This window comes from Entelurus aequoreus, linkage group LG08 (genome assembly GCF_033978785.1).
Source record: "Entelurus aequoreus isolate RoL-2023_Sb linkage group LG08, RoL_Eaeq_v1.1, whole genome shotgun sequence".
Classification (NCBI taxonomy): Eukaryota; Metazoa; Chordata; class Actinopteri; order Syngnathiformes; family Syngnathidae; genus Entelurus; species Entelurus aequoreus.
Window position 1 is genome coordinate 57,065,367 of NC_084738.1, and position 20,883 is coordinate 57,086,249.

The 20,883-nt window shown below is 38.6% G+C and overlaps 1 protein-coding gene across 1 annotated transcript; it reads left to right on the forward strand.

Moving 5' to 3' along the window:
• The first annotated feature begins 417 nt into the window (after positions 1 to 417).
• Positions 418 to 1,529, forward strand: LOC133655148 (homeobox protein Hox-B1b-like). The gene is made up of 2 exons (XM_062055088.1): positions 418 to 933; positions 1,072 to 1,529. The coding sequence occupies exons 1-2, from the start codon at positions 474 to 476 to the stop codon at positions 1,353 to 1,355; spliced, it is 744 nt and encodes a 247-aa protein (XP_061911072.1). The 5' UTR covers positions 418 to 473; the 3' UTR covers positions 1,356 to 1,529.
• Positions 1,530 to 20,883: the final 19,354 nt, after the last annotated feature.

Below are 20,883 nucleotides of genomic sequence, written 5' to 3' on the forward strand. Positions count from 1 at the left end.
TTTTTTCCTCAGCCCTCTGATGGATCACCGAGTCCAAACAGTCCGCAGCGGAAGACAACAATTTATTCTTTACTCGATGCGCGCGTATTTTCATGGCAGTAGAAATCAACAAATGGCCTCTAAAAGTCGCGATTTTAGGACTCGGGCACACTTTAACGACTCCCCGCGGAGTTTATCGGCGCAAAAGGATGATTTAGCGGTGAACAAGACGCTCGTTACGACTTCGAAGAGGGTCATTATTGCTACATTTGTGTTCTTATCAGAATGGACGAGCGCGCTGTGATTGAAGTGTTTGTCATGGAAATGCGGCGCGTTTGATGGACGAGCGGCGCGGACGTGACGGAGCGGCCGCGCCGCGCTCTCATTGGCCGGCGGCGGGTCATGTGACCCCGTCGGGGAGGCGATATGAGGGGCGGAGGGCACTTTTACAGCGTTGACATAGTACCTAGAAGAAGGTTAGGGGGCTGCGATTAATGAGTCCCCAAAGCGCCATGAACTCCTACCTGGACTACCCGCTCTGCAACCGCAGCCAGAACCTGTTCAAGGCCGGATACTTGAACCACGGATACGTGACGGCGAGTGACGGCTACGGCCAGGACGCGCGCTTGACGCACCAGAGCCTTCCGGTGCACCAGGCGCACGTCGACTTGGAGCCGCAGTTCGCTGCGCCGCCACCGGGGAACTCGGGGTACGGATCCCCGCTGGAGTACGGACACCAGCAGTACGGCCTGGCCCCCGAGCAGGACCGGGTATACAACATGGCGCCTTACGCCGGGGACAGCGCGCAGTACCTGCACTACGGCGGCGGGGAGTACCCGGAGAGTGGGTACATGCGTGGGGCGGCCCAGCACAAGGACCGGGACGTGGATCAGGCCGAGGAAAGCTCCAAGACTTTCGACTGGATGAAAGTGAAGAGGAACCCTCCCAAAACAGGTGAGCTGACCCGCCTCAAAAGTGACTTTTTTAAATTGGCGCCAATTAACTTGTTATCCGTTTTTCCAAGTTCCATGACTTTCATTCCTCCATCTTTCCATTCCATCCGTTTGTCCCCCCCCCCCCTCACACACGCAGCGCTCCTGTCCGAGTTCGGCGTCCCGGGCCAGCACAACGTGATCCGGACTAACTTCACCACCAAGCAGCTGACGGAGCTGGAGAAGGAGTTCCACTTCAACAAGTACCTGACGCGGGCCCGGCGGGTGGAGGTGGCCGCCGGCCTGGAGCTCAACGAGACGCAGGTGAAGATCTGGTTCCAGAACCGCAGGATGAAGCAGAAGAAGCGGGAGAAGCTGCAGGGCGCCGAGAAGCGCCCGGAGGCCCCCTGCGCCACCGTGCCCACGCCCAAGACCGCGGACTGAAACATAACATAAGACTGGGGGAGCCTTCCTCGAATAAAGACCGATTAAATCAGGGGTGTCCAAAGTGCGGCCCGGGGGCCATTTGCGGCCCGCAGGCCATTTTTTAACGGCCCCCGGCACATTTTAAAAATACGATTGAAAAAAGTAAAAAACATTAAAAGTGGTATTTAAAGAGAAATGTAGCAATGTTTACTCTAATGACACAAAGCCGCCGTGTAGACTGTTTCTTTAAAAAAAAAAAAAAAAAAATCAAAATCAATGTCATTATGAATTATTGACCTATTCAAGGCTCCAATTACGTCACATTAAATATTTTGAGGTATTTTTTGGGGGAAATGTTGCATATTTTGTGTTTCCCATGTAAAAAAACGAGCTGCTTTTTTTTTAAAGAAGGGCCTAAAACGAACAAACAAAAAACATAAACAACAATAAAACTTATAATTGACAGATAGATCTGAAGTTGATCTCGAGATTACTGTGTTAAAAGTAAACAGTAAAAAAAAAAAAATATAATTTATTTTTTAACGCTTTAATGAGTAGGACCCTTTTGGATCCCCTACAATTTTAGTGTGATTAGTTTTTTAAGTGTCATTGCTCAAAAAATAATAATGAATTAAAATCAATGGTGTTATGAGTTATTGACCTTTTTAAGACTCCAATTATTATATAATCTCAAATATCCCACTTAAAAATGTTATTGGGTGAAAATATTGCATATTTTGTGTTTTTTTCATTAAAAAAAAGGGTTTTCTTTGACAAAAGAGCATACAATTTAAATCTTTAAAAAATATTATATTGACAGATAGACCTAATGTTGATCTAGAGATTTAAAAACTTGAATAATAACACAAATAATAATACTGAATAATGACACATTTTTTATATTTTTTGGACCAAAACCCTTTGGGGTCCCCGGGATCAAGCCTGAGTGGAAGCCTAAATGTATATTTTTTTATACATATATCGTATTGTTTTTTAAAATAAAAAATATCAAAATGGCCCCTGCTAGCTTTGATTTTTCAATGTGCGGCCCTCAGTGGAAAAAGTTTGGACACCCCTGGATTAAATGCACAAGGACTTGCCGAATTTCAGGGTATAAATGCGAAATATGCGTTTTGTTTACTTGTAAATAATGTTGTTGTTATTCCAATGTTTGTGTCAGAACACACTGTTTGCACTATTTATTTTACAGGGTCAAATAAAGTCTATCGATTAAAAAACATACAATGGTGGACTTTTTTTTATTTATTTCATTTTAACTTAACTTGCATGCGGAAGTCATTTTGATACTTCTCTATTTAAAAAAAAAACATTAACAAATAAATGCTTAAGGCCTTTAGCATGTCAATATGTGGAATTAAATTAAGTGAATGAATTAAGCGACCGTCATCCAGTCTAAAAAAGAATATTGATAGACATGTTAAATTTAATTAAAAATGACAATCGTATTCATAATGTGAACCATAAATTACTCAACTATTTATTCATGAAAACTTTACATGTTTAACAATTGTTTATTTGCTTTTCAATTCAACAACAACACTACTAATAATGGCAGTCTTGATGAGAGACAACAAAGACAACTTTGGGACAAATGATGATCCAGAAACTTCTATTTTTGAGCCCGAATATAAGGAAGATGATCTACAAGTTTTAGAAGCTGTGTGCTAAACAGATGCAGCTTTAGTGAAACACTAAGCATCAAGTAGCAGTGTTGCTTAATGCTAAACAAGATATACAAACATAATTAAACAATCGCTTACTGTACAATGTCTGCGCTTACTAATTTGTCTTTTTATTTACTCATTTATTCACTGCGGTGTTGCAAATCGAGTACAAACAAATGTGTTAAAAACTGCTAAAAAGGGATGAGATTAAATAAGCTCCGCTTCGTCCTACTCCTTTTCAGAGATTTGTGATGTATCATGTTGTAATTGTACGCATGTTTGCAATAAACTAACACCATAACCAAAAGAGAGACAAAAAAATGAGAACACAGTGCAAAAGTTCATGTCAGTAATTCAAGGAGAAATGTGAAATTATATGCAGTCATTACATACAAAGTAACATACTGTATGTCAAGTCTTTATTTCTTATCATCTGGATGATTATGGCTAACTGTTTTTGAAAAACCAAAATTTTTTAGTTTTTTTTCAATTTGATCTTATAAGCTGTAAAAGAGGGGAGTTCAAAGTGCGGCCCGGGGACCTTTGTGGACTGAGTTTTGTTGGCCCACAAAAAGCAAGAAAAAAAGGGCAAAAAGGCATAATTAATCATAAAAAATCAGACAATTTGATTGTAAATGTTTAAACTTAAGTGCTTAAATCCAGCCTGAAACCTCTCAGCCTGCAAAATTGTCAATTTATGGATGTGAAAAATAGTTTTTATTTTGTTGACCACTGACCGAAGAAATAATAAACAAAAAATATGAAAAGTCTGAGTATGAATGGGATGTTTTGCTGTTTTAAATTGTTTTTTCCTGTACAAAAATTATACAGCAAAACTTAGTGCCAGCGTTGTGTTATGAGTGACACATTGTACATTTATTATCAAAATGTCAGCTTTTTCTCACAACATTATGTCTTTGTGCTCTTTTTTCTGTTGTTTTTTTTCCAACAATATTTTGCGGTGCAACAAAATGGCCCCCAGGCCGCACTTTGGACACCCCTGAATGACTAATTCTAGCACACTTTGTCAGGGGCCCCCGTGATGCATTTTTTTACCGGGCCTCATCCATCTATTTTTCTACCGCTTGTTCCACTCAGGCCTCAGAGAAACTTTAAATAATTTATAAATGCCTGTATTTTCTCAAACTTAAATTTCACCTGTCCCGCTAAACACACCAATAAGCTTCTTCATAGATGTATAGTAAAACTCCTAATTTGTTCTTATTTTTTTATACCTTTTCTTTTTTTACATGCAACAATTAATGCACATATAAAATGTAAATGTGCCCGATTGTAACCAAAAGACTCATTTCCATCCGCATTAATTTTTTCATTGTTTTCATTTATTTCTGGCATTGACATAAAAAAAGTACAAGGTAGACAACACATAATAATATTAATTAATACGATGCAAAAAGGTATTGTACAGTATGTAAGCATGATGATCCAGTTTTGCCTGAAAGGGAGTGAGAAGAAGATAATTTATTGAATCCCACCCCCAGGTCTCCATTCAGTGATTAATACATTGAGCTTCACTCTTACTTTGTTCAAGGATTATAATACAAATGTTTTATCATGGTGGCATTACCACAGGTAACAATAATTATTACACCGTAACAATAATTTGTATCAACAATGTAGGAAGAATGAACAATACCAACAATGGTAATAGACAACATAGCAATAATGGTAAGGAAATGTTAACAATTTGAGATAGAGTAACAACAAGTCAAATTAAAGACCCTCATTTCTATATTTGAATCAGACCCGATGTTTGTATAATAGTTTAAATCGATTAATAGTTGGGCATTACTTGTATTGTAAGTCCAGTTTGTTCCAGAGTGGTATATACTGTAGTATAACCAAATTTGATGGTATGTATTATACCATCAACCTTCCAGGGACCATCTCATCACAATGAAACAAGCCCAGAGCTCCCACTAATTAGGACCTTAGTGTGTATTGTATTTTTCATGCATTTTTAATTTTGCTTTATTTGATTGCCACACGTGAAAGGCCGGTCCGTAAAAATGAATGCCTTGAATAAACCGGTCCCTGGTACAAATAACATTGGGGACCCCCTGACCTCAAACACAAAACTGTCTATAGCAGGGGTAGGGAACCTATGGCTCTACAGGCAGATGTGGCTCTTTTGATGACTGCATCTGGCTCTCAGATAAATCTTAGCTGACATTGCTTAACACGATATGTAATGAATAATTCCGCTGGTAATCACAGTGTTAAAAATAACGTTCAAAATATAAAACATTCTCATGCATTTTAATCCATCCATCTGTTTCCTACCGCACCTGTTCAAGAAGTCGCATTAATTTATTTATTATTGGTTAGCTTCAGAATAACAATGTTATTAAAAAGAATGAGAGACTTATTATACTCTAAAAATGTTGGTCTTACTTAAAAATGCACGCATTTAGTTGTATTCAGTGTTAAAAAAAAAATTATATGGCTCTCACGGAAATACATTTTAAAATATTTGGCTTTCATGGCTCTCTCAGCCAAAAAGGTTCCCGACCCCTGGTCTATAGACATACGTAATGTCTCTTATCAGCATTGGGTTTTTTTTTAGAAAAAAAAATCACAACAGTTCTTGCATACTTAAACTTTTTATTATGCGGCCCTTGGTAGAATCATCAAAAAATGCATTTTAGGAGTTTAAGTCATAAATTAGTTTCACCTTGTAAATAATAAACGTTTGCACAGGTGACAAAAACATCATTATTTTGTCTATTAGTATCACAATTTCCGCTTTTGGGATTTGATTTGGGCCAACAAAAGGTGAGCGACGTGCCCCAAAAGGCCCACCGGCCACACTATGGGCAGCCCCGTGGTAGTAGAAGGCAAAGTGCAAGCTGTATATTTATTCCCGCTTGCATAATGTGACAAGAGGAATCTCTCACAACACATGGGGTGGTTCTCAGTGACCTCTTCACCTCCAAATACCTCCAGGGGCTCTAAACATGACAACAAACTCCAGGGAGCCCAGTCTCACCCTTGATTTGTTACCCAAATCCCCGCCGGATACGCCGACAGGTTGCAGCGGAGTCCGTTGGACTGGAATACATCGACGCGGAATCTCGACGCTGACGGGCGCTCGTCAGAAACGCCGGGTTCTTATTTTGGGCTTGACCTTTGACCGGACTTCTGCCGGACCTGAAGGCCTAGTTACGCCTGGTGGTGACAGGGCGGCAGTTTCAATATTTGCACTGGGCGTCGGGGGTTTGAGCACACACTTTCTGGCCGAGCAGCACTGGCCTGTCGCTGGCCTTTCTTCCTGCAGCCCAGGTTCACGGGGAGTTCAGGAGCTAATGAATGCATCTGTCAATACTCGGGGCACTCCTTTTTATTTGACAAGAAACACAAGTTAAAGGGGACCCACACCTTTTTTGGGGGGAATTTTGCCTACTATGTACAATCCCCATATAAGACAAAACCACACGTTTTTCTTTTTTGATGCATTGCAAGTCCTAAAATAAATGAGAGTACACTATTCTGACCATTAAGCCCTCGAAAAACCACCAACAATACTCCATGTACATGCCGTGACCTGAATATTAACAAGTATTGGCAATATTGTTATTATAAGCGCTAACACAGACGGACCATTTTTAGCCACACAGAGAACTAACTTGCTTATGCTGCTATATTGACATATTGAGCCGCTGCATCGCCTCTGAGTTGGTGAAAGTTAATTCATCATCGGATTAAAAGCCCAACTGGAATAAAAAAGCTTTATGTAAAAACGCCATTTGGAATATTCTGACCCGATCACACTCGTTCAGATAAAATTTTTATTCGGATAGAGACGGGCGGTTTATGCTGATCCCAATTACGATCAGATTAAACACATGGGCTCAGGAACACTTCAGAAAACCACTGTCAGTAACTACAGTTTGTCGCTACATCTGTAAGTGCAAGTTAAAACTCTACGACGCAAAAGCCAAAGCCATTTATCAACAACACCCAGAAACGCCGCCGGCTTTGCTGGGCCCGAGCTCATTGAAGATGGACTGATGCAAAGTGTAAAAGTGTTCTGTGGTCTGACGAGTCCACATTTCAAATTGTTTTTGGAAACTGTGGACGTCGTGTCCTCCGGAACAAAAAGGAAAAGAACCATCTACAGTGCAAAAAGTCAGTGTTCAAAAACAAGAAAAAAAATACAAAAATTAGGGATATTTTACCTGAACTAAGCAAAATTATCTGCCAATAGAACAAGAAAATTTGGCTTGTCAAGACTTTCCAAAACAAGTAAAATTAGCTAACTTCAATGAACCCAAAAATACCTTAAAATAAGTATATTCTCACTAATAAAAAGTGCACTTTTCTTGATAGAAAAAACTAATACGAGACCTTTTTTCTCAATATGTTGAAACATTTTCTTAAATTAAGTAAATGCTAGTGCCATTATCTTGACATAATGATATGCGCTCGGCATTACATTTCTTGAAACCAGCAAACTTATACTATAAACTAGTTTATTTTTTTTAATGGAAAGGCAACCGCTTGTTACTCTCGGGGTCTACGAGCCGCTCAGGCAAATCATATTGTCTAAAAATAAATTTTCCCATCCATAACATGACATCATCGCGCCAAGTGCGTGCTCTTTCAGTGCGCAAGGAATATATATATATATATATATATATATATATATATATATATATATATATATATATATATATATATATATATATATATATATATATATATATATATATATATATATATATATATATATATATATATGTATGTATTTGCAGCCCGGCCCCCGGCCACATTTTTTTAAATTGTAATTTTAAAGAATTTATCTGAATGTGCATGAACAATTTCTGTTCAAAATTGTTTGAAATGTTAAATGTTTAAATATTAACTGTCAGTTTACTGTACAGTGCCAACTGTACTACTATATGAGTACCTATTTTCTCCTGTTTCATTGAAAATAATTAATTATAGAATATAAATCATGCCTCTCACCTGGATACTAGAAGGTTGTGGTCATAAACCCACAAGTTGGTCAAATTTGACGTCAAGACCCGCAGAAAGACACGAAAAGATGCCCGTTTTTTAACCTGTGTGAGGATTATGATGAATTGTTCAGGTAAAGGGGAATATATAAACATTCCATCAGTCTTTATCCCATTGAGAGCAGACATTGTACAGTAGGTGACTCTTTTTATTATGTTCATAGATGTCTTGTATAGCAAAACTGATCTTGTATATTAAAACGAAACTGCACTTGTTTTGGAATTTTGCCTATCATTCACAATCCTCATGTGAGACAAGAACACATTTTTCTTTTATTATGCGCATTCTAACTCGTAAATAAATGCCAGCAAAAATCAGCTAACAACGGAGATAATGCCTATAAAGTGCTCTAAGAAACATCCGGCAACATCTTATATACACTCTGTAAGTATATATGTAATGTAGTAACATTCATAATAACATGTACTATTTATGTATTGTTGTAATTTTAAGCATCATAACGTTCGCTTTTCTCTTCAACAACAACAACAACACTACTAATCATGGCACACTTCATGAGGGACAACAAAGACTACTTTGGGACAAATGATGATCCAGAAACTTGTATTTCTGAGCCTGAATATACAGAAGATGATCTAGAACAGTGGTTCTTAACCTTGTTGGAAGTACCGAACCCCACCGGCTTCATATGCGCATTCACCGAACCTTTCTTTAGTGAAAAATAATTATTTTTTTTTTTTTCAAATTCAAGACAAAGTTTCATGTTTTTTTTACTGGTGCTCAAAATGAACCGTGCATGAACATCACCTTGTTCAAAGAACAAAACCAACACAGTGCATGAACTCACAACAGATTACACACCTGAAAACCAGCGTGACTTCTGCTGTTGCCGTATCCATAATACGACGATAGGGAGAAGTTTTTATTTACACGGAGGCTCCACCGAACCCCTGAGGCCGACTCACCGAACCCCTAAGGTTCGATCGAACCCAGGTTAAGAACCACTGATCTAGAAGTTTTCAAGCTAAGTGATGGGCTGATCAAAAAAGTAGCATAATTGCACAGCGCTAAACAAGAAATACAAACAATGAAGATAATCACTTACTGGACAATGTCTGCTTTTACTGGGATAAGGACGGTGGGATGTTTATATCTTCCCCTTTACATAAAGAAAAGGTGATGCAAGGGAGCGTCTTTTCGTGTTTTTCTCACCATCTCTGGGTCTAAGTTGGGTGTCAAAGTTGACCAACTTGTGGGTTTATGTACACAGCCTTCTACTATCCAGGTGAGAGACATGATTTATAATCTAAAATTAACTTTCACCAACTCGGAGGCGATGCAGCGGCTCAATATGTTAGTAGAGCAGCATAAGCTAGTTAGTGCTTTGTGTGGCTAAAACTGTTTGTCTGTGTTAGCGCTTTTAATAACAATATCGCTAATATTTGGTTAATTTTCAAATCACGACATGTAAATGGAGTATTGTTGGTGTTTTTTGGATGTTTTTTTTAGGGTGCAATCGTGTACTCATTAGCTGCATTTTTAGCCACCTCGTACTTGCCATATTTTATGAATTAGAATGCATAAATAAATAAAAACATTTATGTTTTTGTCTTAATAATAGACAAGATAAAAAAAAAGGTGAAATGAGATATAATTGAAGTGTTGATGCTTATTTTAGTAGAGAAGTTTTTTTTAGCTGAGTCACAAGGCCAAGGTGTGCGTGTGGGCGGGTCCCGAGGAGGTGATCATCAATATGGCCGCTTGAACCACACGAAAGCAGACAGTGCAAAAAGACAAGTGTGGGACTTCATGGCAGGGGTGTGAGGTCCGCCAACTCTGCGGGTCATACCTCAACGCTCCCAGCGGGCGCTCCATCTGGAGGTGTCGGAGGCCGACGCCTCCGAGACAGATGTTCGCCTCAGGAGGCGGACCAGGTTCTCACAACCGTGTCTTCTGCTTGTGAGGGCAAGCGGAGTAAGATGAGGCCTAGAAAGATGCAGGGGTATAAATATAATTACCTTGAGCTGCCCCCCCTTGACAACAAAAAAAAGGGACTTTGAGGTCAAGCTGGAGCGGTTTGTACCCCATGCTGCTTGCAGTTGTCGCGGCTCTTTTACAAATCTATTGCGAAGTCTCACTTCCTCGGTTTTCTACCCGCTCCTCTGTCGCATGTCACCCGGCAGGGACCCCCCGCTTCAAAAGGGATCCGGGTCCTGGGGGATTGCTCATCTCACAGATGCCTCTTCAGGAGGGTCATGATTTTAGGCAAATATAGAGCGGCCATTGCAGGCCGAGAGTTCACCATTGTTGTTTGCGCGGACTTTATTTGTCCCACGGGAGGGGAAATACTCGGTTGCAGTAGTCGAAAATACAATAAAAGCAGTATAATACAAACAGGGGTGTATTTTCCCCTGAGCACACTGAAAACTCAAGGGATGCGGGTCCATTTAAATATATTTTATTTTAAAAGCCAACACAATATTTACATTTTTTTAAAGAAAAAAAATAGCCTACTTGTCAGCTCTCTGTCATGCATGATAAAAATCGTACATAATTATTAGGGGTTACATTTAAATGTTTTTCTTTTTTTTTCTTTTTTAGAATTAATCCAAATTCTTATTTTTAAGGATTTCTAATGAAAAAACAACAACAACAAAATTTAAAAAAAAAAAATCTGTCCTGTCCAGCCACTCAAATCACATTGTTGATATAGATCACAGGTGTCAAACTCAAAGCCCGGGTGCCAAATCTGGCCCGCCACATTATTTTACGTGGCCCGCGAAAGCCTGGAAATAATATGCGTTAATAAAATTCTTAATCCTTTCTCACTAAATATATTTGTTCTTTCCCTTTTGACATTAAAAATCATGTACTGCATGCAATTGCATATATTTTAAAATTCATTATTATCAAAATCAAAATATTATATTAACATTTATTCCAAAAATATTTTTTTGCTAAAATAAAGATAAATACTGTACTTAAATATCTACTTGACTTATGATTTCCCAACAAATTATCAATTAAATTGTAAATTGTAAAATTGACAATAGATTTTACGGTTACCGTAAAATCAAAAATTTGGTACTGTACTGTAAGATACTAAAGCATTAAAAAAAAAAAATAAAAAAAAATTAAAACAACAGGATTTTACGGTAGAAAAACAAAACTGGCAGCTCTGTTGCTTGAATTTTACCGCTAAAAACAGTGATATTGTTTTTCCTTTCCATTCCATTTATTCAATTTTTTATATGCTGTAAAAAACCCACTGCTTTTACTGTAAAATTCTGGTGACTGAGCTGCCAGTTTTTAAAGTAAAATTTAAATATTTTTTTTGCAGCTTATGTAAAAAAATGTATTGTTAATGTATCATCTAAATACATGTATATTCATATATTACTCATTGTTAAAAGCGGCCCATAACTGCGATGTGGCCCTCAATGAAAACAAGTTTGACACCCCTGATGTAGATGATCTATATCTGCTGTACAGATTGACTTTAGAAAAGAGAAGTGCTGGATACTTCTCTTGTTGCCTTATTTATATTTGACTTTATTAAATGTTTTATTTCTATTTTAAATTGTATTAAATACAACCAGTTTTCTTTTAAGTAACATAAAAATTATCATAGTTGTTTATCAATGGAGAAATGTGATTAACCATAGAATTGGCACCCAATGTTATTAAAAAAGTATTAATTTTGAATCGAGAATCGATTCTGAATCGAATCGTTACCCCCAAGAATCAAATTGAATTGTGTGGTGCCCCAAAGATTCACTGCCCTAATAATTATCATGCAGATTAAAGGAATTATGACATCACACTGATAACTCCGATGACATTAACAAACAGCTTTGATAACCGATAAAAACCAACATGAGATTGACGCGAGAAAAATGAGCTGAGATTATCCGTACTGTACTGAGCGAATCAAGTCTGACTCTTTTCTCTTACTCGTGTTGTAAACTTCCCCTGACTTTGTCAAAAACAAATATGGCGTCGATGGTTTGGGACTTCCTCACTATTTCGGAGGAATGCATTTTGTGTGGTATTTGCAGCAAATGTTTTGCAAATATTATCGCAAGAAGGGGGGAAAAAACATTGCGCTTCAACACATCAAACCCTATCAGCCACCTGAAACGCCAAGACAGTGTTTTAAAAAAAGCCTACGAAGACAGTTAAATGTGCAGTAGAAAAATGATACGTATAAATGGAGGAAGTCAATCGATATCGTGACAAGCAGGAAATTGTCAAACAAACTTTGCATCCCTAGATTTTAGCGTCAACTTTAAAAAATGTTCTTGTTAATTTACCGTATTTTTCGGAGTAGAAGTCGCTCTGGAGTATAAGTCGCACTGGCCGAAAATGCATAATAAAGAAGGAAAAAAACATATATAAGTCGCACTGGAGTATGTCGCATTTTTTTGGGGAAATTTATTTGATAAAACCCAACACCAAGAATAGACATTTGAAAGGCAATTTAAAATAAATAAAGAATAGTGAACAACAGGCTGAATAAGTGTACGTTATATGAGGCATAAATAACCAACTGAGAACGTGCCTGGTATTTTAACGTAACATATTATGGTAAGAGTCATTCAAATAACTATAACATATAGAACATGCTATACGTTTACCAAACAATCTGTCACTCCTATTCGCTAAATCCCATGAAATCTTATACGTCTAGTCTCTTACGTGAATGATCTAAATTATATTATTTGATATTTTACGGTAATGTGTTAATAATTTCACACATAAGTCGCTCCTGAGTATAAGTCACACCCCCGGCCAAACTATGAAAAAAACTGCGACTTATAGTCCGAAAAATATGGTACACCTCTTTGCCTTTTTATTCCACTTTGTATGTGTTTTTGGTAGTGGCATTTTCAGAATGTGATGTGGGTCGTATACTGTCTCAGGTACCGTATGGTCAAACATTACACATAACAAAATAGTCTGTTTGCCCGCTGGAAGTTTATATTGTTGTCGTTTTTAATGCCATCCCAATAACTCACCATTCATCAGTTGTGGTGTTAACAAAAGTATCTAATAAAATATAATTGAAAATGGCTCCAGAAGCTTTGACCGTTGACTTAAATGCAACAATCCTTACATTGTTTCATACAATATATAATTGGACACTTTTGTACAGTATTTAAAGTCTAAGTATAAAAATGGTTTGAATTAAAGGCCTACTGAAACCCACTACTACCGACCACACAGTCTGATAGTTTATATATCAATGATGAAATCTTAACATTGCAACACATGCCAATACGGCCGGGTTAACTTATAAAGTGCAATTTTAAATTTCCCGCTAAACTTCCGGTTGAAAACGTCTATGTATGATGACGTATGCGCGTGACGTCACTAGTTAAACGGAAGTATTGGTACACCATTTAATCTAATACAAAAAAGCTCTGTTTTCATCTCAAAATTCCACAGTATTCTGGACATCTGTGTTGGTGAATCTTTTGCAATTTGTTTAATGAACAATGAAGACTGCAAAGAAGAAAGCTGTAGGTGGGATCGGTGTATTAGCGGCTGGCTGTAGCAACACAACCAGGAGGACTTTGACTTGGATAGCAGACGCGCTAGCCGACGCGCTAGCCGACGCGCTAGCCGACGCGCTAGCCGACGCGCTAGCCGACGCGCTAGCCGACGCGCTAGCCGACGCTAGCCGCCGACCGCACGGATGATCGGGTGAAGTCCTTCGTCCTTCCGTCGATCGCTGGAACACAGGTGAGCACGGGTGTTGATGAGCAGATGAGGGCTGGCTGGCGTAAGTGGAGCGCTAATTATTTTATCATAGATCTGTGAGGTCCCGTTGCTAAGTTAGCTTCAATGGCGTCGTTAGCAACAGCATTGTTAAGCTTCGCCAAGCTGGAAAGCATTGACCGTGTATTTACAGGTCCATGGTTTAATAGTATTGTTGATTTTCTGTCTATCCTTCCAGTCAGGGGTTTATTTATTTTGTTTCTATCTGCATTTGAGCCCGATGCTATCACGTTAGCTCCGTAGCTAAAGTGTTTCGCCGATGTATTGTCGTGGAGATAAAAGTCACTGTGAATGTCCATTTCGCGTTCTCGACTCTCATTTTCAAGAGGATATAGTATCCGAGGTGGTTTAAACTACAAATCCGTGATCCACAATAGAAAAAGAAGAAAGTGTGGAATCCAATGAGCCCTTGTACCTAAGTTACGGTCAGAGCGGAAAAAGATACGTCCTGCACTGCACGCTAGTCCTTCACTCTCACATTCCTCATCCACGAATCTTTCATCCTCGCTCAAATTAATGGGGTAATCGTCGCTTTCTCGGTCCGAATCTCTCTCGCTGCATTGTAAACAATAGGAAAATGTGAGCAGCCCTTCCTCCTGTGACGTCACGCTACTTCCGGTATAGGCAAGGCTTTTTTTTATCAGCGACCAAAAGTTGCGAACTTTATCGTCGTTGTTCTCTACTAAATCCTTTCAGCAAAAATATGGCAATATCGCGAAATGATCAAGTATGACACATAGAATGGATCTGCTATCCCCGTTTAAATAAAAAAAATTCATTTCAGTAGGCCTTTAATGGTTAATAATTTGCATGCACGTTGTGTGGCGTATTAATCTTTTTTTTTTCGATTACAATATTTGTATGATGTTGAGAATCCAAAATTGAAATCAGATCAATTATCCAACCCCACCCCGTACGATGCCAGCATTTCACTCACATTATGCCAATTTGCATGACTTTCCACGCTTAATAGTCGATTCCAATTATTTATTGACCAATTCATTCATCGTAGGGTCCTTTATGTTCCAAACTGATTAGTAAGACAAAAAGGAAAAGAAAAGAAAATAAGAAAAAACAACACGTGCTTTGAACCGCATACGGTCAACCAAACGGTTTGGATTCTGTTAATAAACCGTTCCATCCATAAATCCTACAGTAAAAATCTAATAACTAATTAATAAATATAAATACGTCAACATGGCTTTTTATCAAATATCCTGATCCTGATCATCGGAGCGCATTGGAGCCCGATGTTTGTCTTTTCTTCACTTATCTTTACCACAGCTGTGTTTGCATGCTAAAGATTGTACTGACGTGAAAGATTCCTTTAAAAGTCACAATTCCATATTCCTTGTTGCACACATGCAGGAGGGTGCATGTCTATCCACAACTTCTAAAATACTAATCCTCACCACCAAGGAGAAAAATAAAGCAAGTTTCATCCAAGTAGCATTATCACTGGAGGTGGGGGAGGGCAGACGCTCTTCACACCACCACATTGAGTTACCTGCTATAAAACATTTTTACTTCTATAATTTATTGTCAAAGTATTGGAGCTGGATTCGAAAATCGGATCTGAGGCCTAAAAATTGGTTTGGGATCGGCAGCCAAAAATGTTGATCGGGACATCCTTAATTCTTATGGAATTAGGGACATGATGAGAATGGGCAATAAAACGATATTGCGATAGACAATAATAAAATGCGTTCAATTAAACGTTCTTGTGGAGGGAGAGTGTGATCAGCGCGCTTGCAGGAGCAAAGGTCACCGCCTCTGTCAATGGTGTTGAGGGCGGAGCACCATCGGCTAGGGGCGGGGCATGTGCGGGACGGCGAGACACAGCTGGCAGGTGATTGGATTTCACAGGTGGTACGTGGTGATCTAATCATCTGCCAGCTGTGTCTCGCCGTCCCGCACATGCCCCGCTCTCAACACCATTGACAGAGGCGGTGACCTTTGCTCCTGCAAGCGCGCTGATCACACTCCCCCTCCACAGTTCTATATATTTATTTTCGTCTTTGTCGGAAGAAAGCGGAAGTATGGAAGCAAGGTTGGTTGCATGAACAATTTATTTTCGTCTTTGTCGGAAGAAAGCGGAAGTATGGAAGCAAGGTTGGTTGCATGAACAAAGGCACTATCTGGTAAGCGAGCAACGCAGGAAGTGATCACTGATCAGTGGGAGTGACACGCCAACAGCCAATCAGGTGACAGAATCAACTATCACGTTTGGTTGATTCTTTGCACAGAGTGAGAGGAGAAAGTCAAAATGAAGAAATTGTGGACCAATGTGGTCTGTAAATGATGCAAGGCAAGACAGCTAATACCACACCACCTTCGCTCACCCTTTTGAGCACAGCTGTAACTTCCTGCCACTAAACCTGCAGAAAATAGTTCTTCTCAGGTTTCTCTATGTTTACATTTTCCCGCTTTGCACTATTTTCTTACACTTTAATAAACATTTCTTAAACATTCCTTATTTCTAAGAGCTTATTGTTAAGTTTTCAATGTGATTTTTTTCAATTTTGTTTACATTGAGTGTTTTCCATGCTTGTGTTGACATTTGAAATATGTCAATTATTTCAAAATGAAATAAAATATAAATAATATATTTATAATATTAATTATATAAAATATACAAATAAATATATATAAAATATAATATGTTCTTTATTTTCCATAGGTCATAAAAAATAATCGATATCAACCGATATAAAACATTTATATCATGATACAGTTTTTAGCCATATCGCCCAGCCCTAATATAATACATTGCACTATTAATTACACTTTATGAAGCATTTCTTACATTCTCCTTTTTTTTTGCACCTTCATTTTAGGAGCTTATTGTTATGTTCAATGTGATTGTACTATTTTGTTGACATTGAGTGTTTTCCATGCTTGTGTTGACATTTCCTTTCTGCCTTCACAGCTGAGGGATTATAATCCGAGGGAGGTTACATTTGAAATAATTTACATTTAGAATACTATATTTAGATAAAAAAATATATAAATAATTACAGATATAAAACTTTTTTTTTTGTGATACAGTTTTCAGCCCAGACCTAGGATCAATGTAAGACTATCAGTAACATTTTAATCTATAAGTATATTCGGAGAGAAATGAAACATTGGTGATGTTTTAAATGTTAATGTTGATTATTGATTATTCAGTAATGTTGCATTACAAATGCTTGAAATATTGACAGTTTTATTTGAACAAAGACAACACTCGACCGTACAGTCATTGATTTGTCTAAGAAAAGCCGACTCGTTATGAACGCTACTCTCTCCCTCTCCCTTTGTTATGGACCTAAAGCTCCGTTTATTGGAGCTGCCAGGTTTTCCACGACCCCTCCCCCATTGGAGAGGCGTCAGGCTCAATTGGGTGTGGAAGTGCCAGCCGACACCAGAGGCCCCGGCCCTCTCGGATCCCCCGAGCGGCTGCATCTTTTCTCCGCCCCGTCAGCGTGGTAACTGGGAGAGACGGGTGACTTGGCCTGGGCTAACGTCTTAATACTCGCTGGGATTGCCTCCAGGATCCAAATGGCGAGCTCTAATAGTTTTCCTCCTGCGTGCACGCCTGTCGGGCGGCCTCTGATTCACGGCGCAGGGGAAAAAAACAAGACTAATGGAGAGGCGGCGTAACGAAGCGGAGCGATGGAATAACGAGGGCTGTAGAGCAGGGATGTCCAAACTTTAAAAAACGAATTTGGCCGAAAGCCAACTGCATGCAATGTAACTTGACACTCAGCATCAAGGGTTGGAATTGGGGATTAAATCACCAAAATTGATTCCCGGGCGCAGCCACCGCTGCTGCTCACTGCTCCCCTCACCTCCCAGGGGGTGATCAAGGGTGATGGGTCAAATGCAGAGAATAATTTCACCTTACCTAGTGTGTGTGACAATCACGGGTACTTTAACTTGAACTTTTTAACTATATATATATATATATATATATATATATATATATATATATATATATATATATATATATATATATATATATATATATATATATATATATATATATATATATATATATATATATATATATATATATATATATATATGTGTGTGTACATATTATTTTATTATAATGGATATACAAAACTCAGAACCAGTGAAGTTGGCACCTTGTGTAAAGCGTAAATAAAAAAACGTTGTTATTTTAAAAAAAAAAAAAGTGCTCATTTGATGCCTGTAACATGTTTCAAAAAAGCTGGCACAAGTGGCGAAAAAGACTGAGAAAGTTGAGGAATGCTCATCAAACACTTATTTGGAACTTCCCACAGGTGCACAGGCTAATTGGGAACAGGTGGGTGCCATGATTGGGTATAAAAGCAGCTTCCATGAAATGCTCAGTCAGTCACAAACAAGGATGGGACGAGGGTCATCACTTTGTGAACAAATACGTGAGCAAATTGTCGAACAGTTTAAGAACATTTCTCAATGAGCTATTGCAGGGAATTTAGGGATTTCCCCATCTACGGTCTGTAATTTCATCAAAAGGTTCAGAGAATCTGGAGAAATCACTGCACGTAAGCAGCAAGGACGAAAACCAACGTGACCTTTGATCCCTCAGGCGGTACTGCTTCAAAAACCGACATCAGTGTGTAAAGGATATCACCACATGGACTCAGGAACACTTCGGAAAACCACTGTTAGTAATTACAGTTTGTCGCTACATCTGTAAGTGCAAGTTAAAACTCTACAACGCAAAGCGAAAGCCATTTATCAACAACACCCAGAAATGGCGCTGGCTTCGCTAGGCCCGAGCTCATCTAAGATGGACTGATGCAAAGTGGAAAAGTGTTCTGTGGTCTGACGAGTCCACATTTGAAATTGTTTTTGGAAACTGTGGACATCGTGTCTTCCGGACAAAGAGGAAAACAAACTGTTATCGGCTCAAAGTTCAAAAGCCATCATCTGTGGTGGTATGGGGGTGTATCAGTGCCCAAGGCATGGGTAACTTACACATCTGTGAAGGCAAAAATATACATACAGGTTTTGGAGTAACATATGTTGCCATACAAGTAACGTCTTTTTCATGGACGCCCCTGCTTATTTTAGCAAGATTATGCCAAGCCACATTCTGCACGTGTTACAACAGCGTGGCTTCGTAGTAAAAGAATGCGGGTACTCGACTGGCCTGCATGTAGTCCAGACCTGTCTCCCATTGAAAATGTGTGGCACATTATGAAGCCTAAAATACGACAACAAACTTAAGCTGTACATCAAGCAAAAATGGGGAAGAATTCCAGCTGAAAAGCTTAAAAAATTGGTCTTCTCAATTCCCAAACGTTTACTGAGTGTTGTTAAAAGGAAAGGCCATGTAACACAGTGGTAAAAATGCCCCTGTGCCAACTTTTTTGCAACGTGTGGCTGCCATTAAATTCTAAGTTAATGATTATTTGCAAAAAAAACTACGTTTCTCAGTTCAAACATTAAATATCTTGTCTTTGATTGAATATAAGTTGAAAAGGATTTGCAAATCCTCGCATTCTGTTTTTATTAACCATTTACACAACGTGCCAACTTCACTGGTTTTGGGTTTTGTATAATTGGATATTAAGACTACTGGAAAGTTCAACTCCTATCTTGTTTACGCCTCCCATAAAGTTGTGTAATCAATCAGAAATATAAAGCAGCTAAAATGCGCCAAACATGGATAAGTGTGGAAAGAGTTTTTTTTTACCGTTTTTCCCATCATGCCTTGCAATGGATTTAAATGGCCGTAATTTAGAATTTTTTTATGGTCGGTGACTGTTTTTTATAACATCCACAAAGTTCAGTGAGCAGGTTGTGTTATGTGTGACATGTTCTGGCATGTGATTTGAACTTAATGAAAAAGACTGGAAAATAAACCGGGGGTCCAGTGAGGTGCCCCGTTGGGGGAGACAAGTATTGATTGATTGATTGATTGAATGATGATTGAGACTTTTATTAGTAGATTGCACAGTACAGTACATATTCCGTACAATTGATCACTAAATGGTAACACCCGAATAAGTTTTTCAACTTGTTTAAAGTCGGGGTCCACGTTAATCAATTCATGGTAAGGGAGGGACAAGGGAGGATTTTAGAGCCAATTTCTGTCTTTTCGACTTCCTCTCCACTTCCAACTGCTCCAAATGCAAAAAGGATACAGTACAAACAATGTTTATTCTAGTTGTTAACTTCCTTAATCTGAATAGCCATTTGTGATTTATAGCATGACATAACAAATAACTTGCAGTCATGTTGTTTGTTTCAAAATGATTCAACTATTCACTGTCAAAATATAAACAGTAGAAATAATGAACAAAATGTCAGCTACTGTCTTGTTGTAAAAGAGCAATGAAATGAAATGTAGCATTTAGACTGGCTATACTGAAGCAAAAGTCATGTTCTTAAATGTGTATTCCACCTCTACCAGTTTTGATTTGGGCTTACATGGTCAACAACTCAAATGAATGTGTTGGGCATTGTTTTATCCAGACGCATACATTTGTCCAAATGTGGCCAAGTAGACGCATTGTGGGTTTTCTGGACGTCGTTTACATTACTAAAAGAAAAATCTAAGGAAGAGAATCCCTCTGCCATCTTCCACTAGTTTTTTAAATATATAAATCGCCCGCTTGAATAATCCCTCTTAAATGACGACTCTCTCGTCGTCATTTAAGATTGAAGTCTGTTGTGATTTCCCTTCCTGGTTCGATGACCCGCCCTATCTTACCTCTGATTGGCCTGTCTGTAATGTTTTGCCCTAATCTTAACCAATCGTGACTCATCATAGTAAACCCACCAACCAATCATGGATTTTGTTATACGTGAACCAACCAATCATCATTGATGTGGAGTTTGTGGAACTGCTTCGCTACGTAGCTTAGATTTTTAAATTAATAATTTTTAATCGAAAACCGTAGTTTTTACCACTGGATTATCAAAAACCGTACTCATTACGGGAAAACCGTAGTTGTTGGCAGGTATGGCAAAGAGACAGATCAAGATTTTAAAGGCCTACTGAAACCCACTACTACCAACCACGCAGTCTGATAGTTTATATATCAATGATGAAATCTTAACATTGCAACACATGC

Excerpts from the sequence above, each read along its gene's own strand:
- LOC133655148 (XM_062055088.1), top strand. The coding sequence starts at position 474 with ATGAGTCCCCAAAGCGCCATGAACTCCTACCTGGACTACCCGCTCTGC. Across the intron at positions 934-1,071 it reads GAGGAACCCTCCCAAAACAG|CGCTCCTGTCCGAGTTCGGC; the intron begins GTGAGCTGACCC and ends TCACACACGCAG.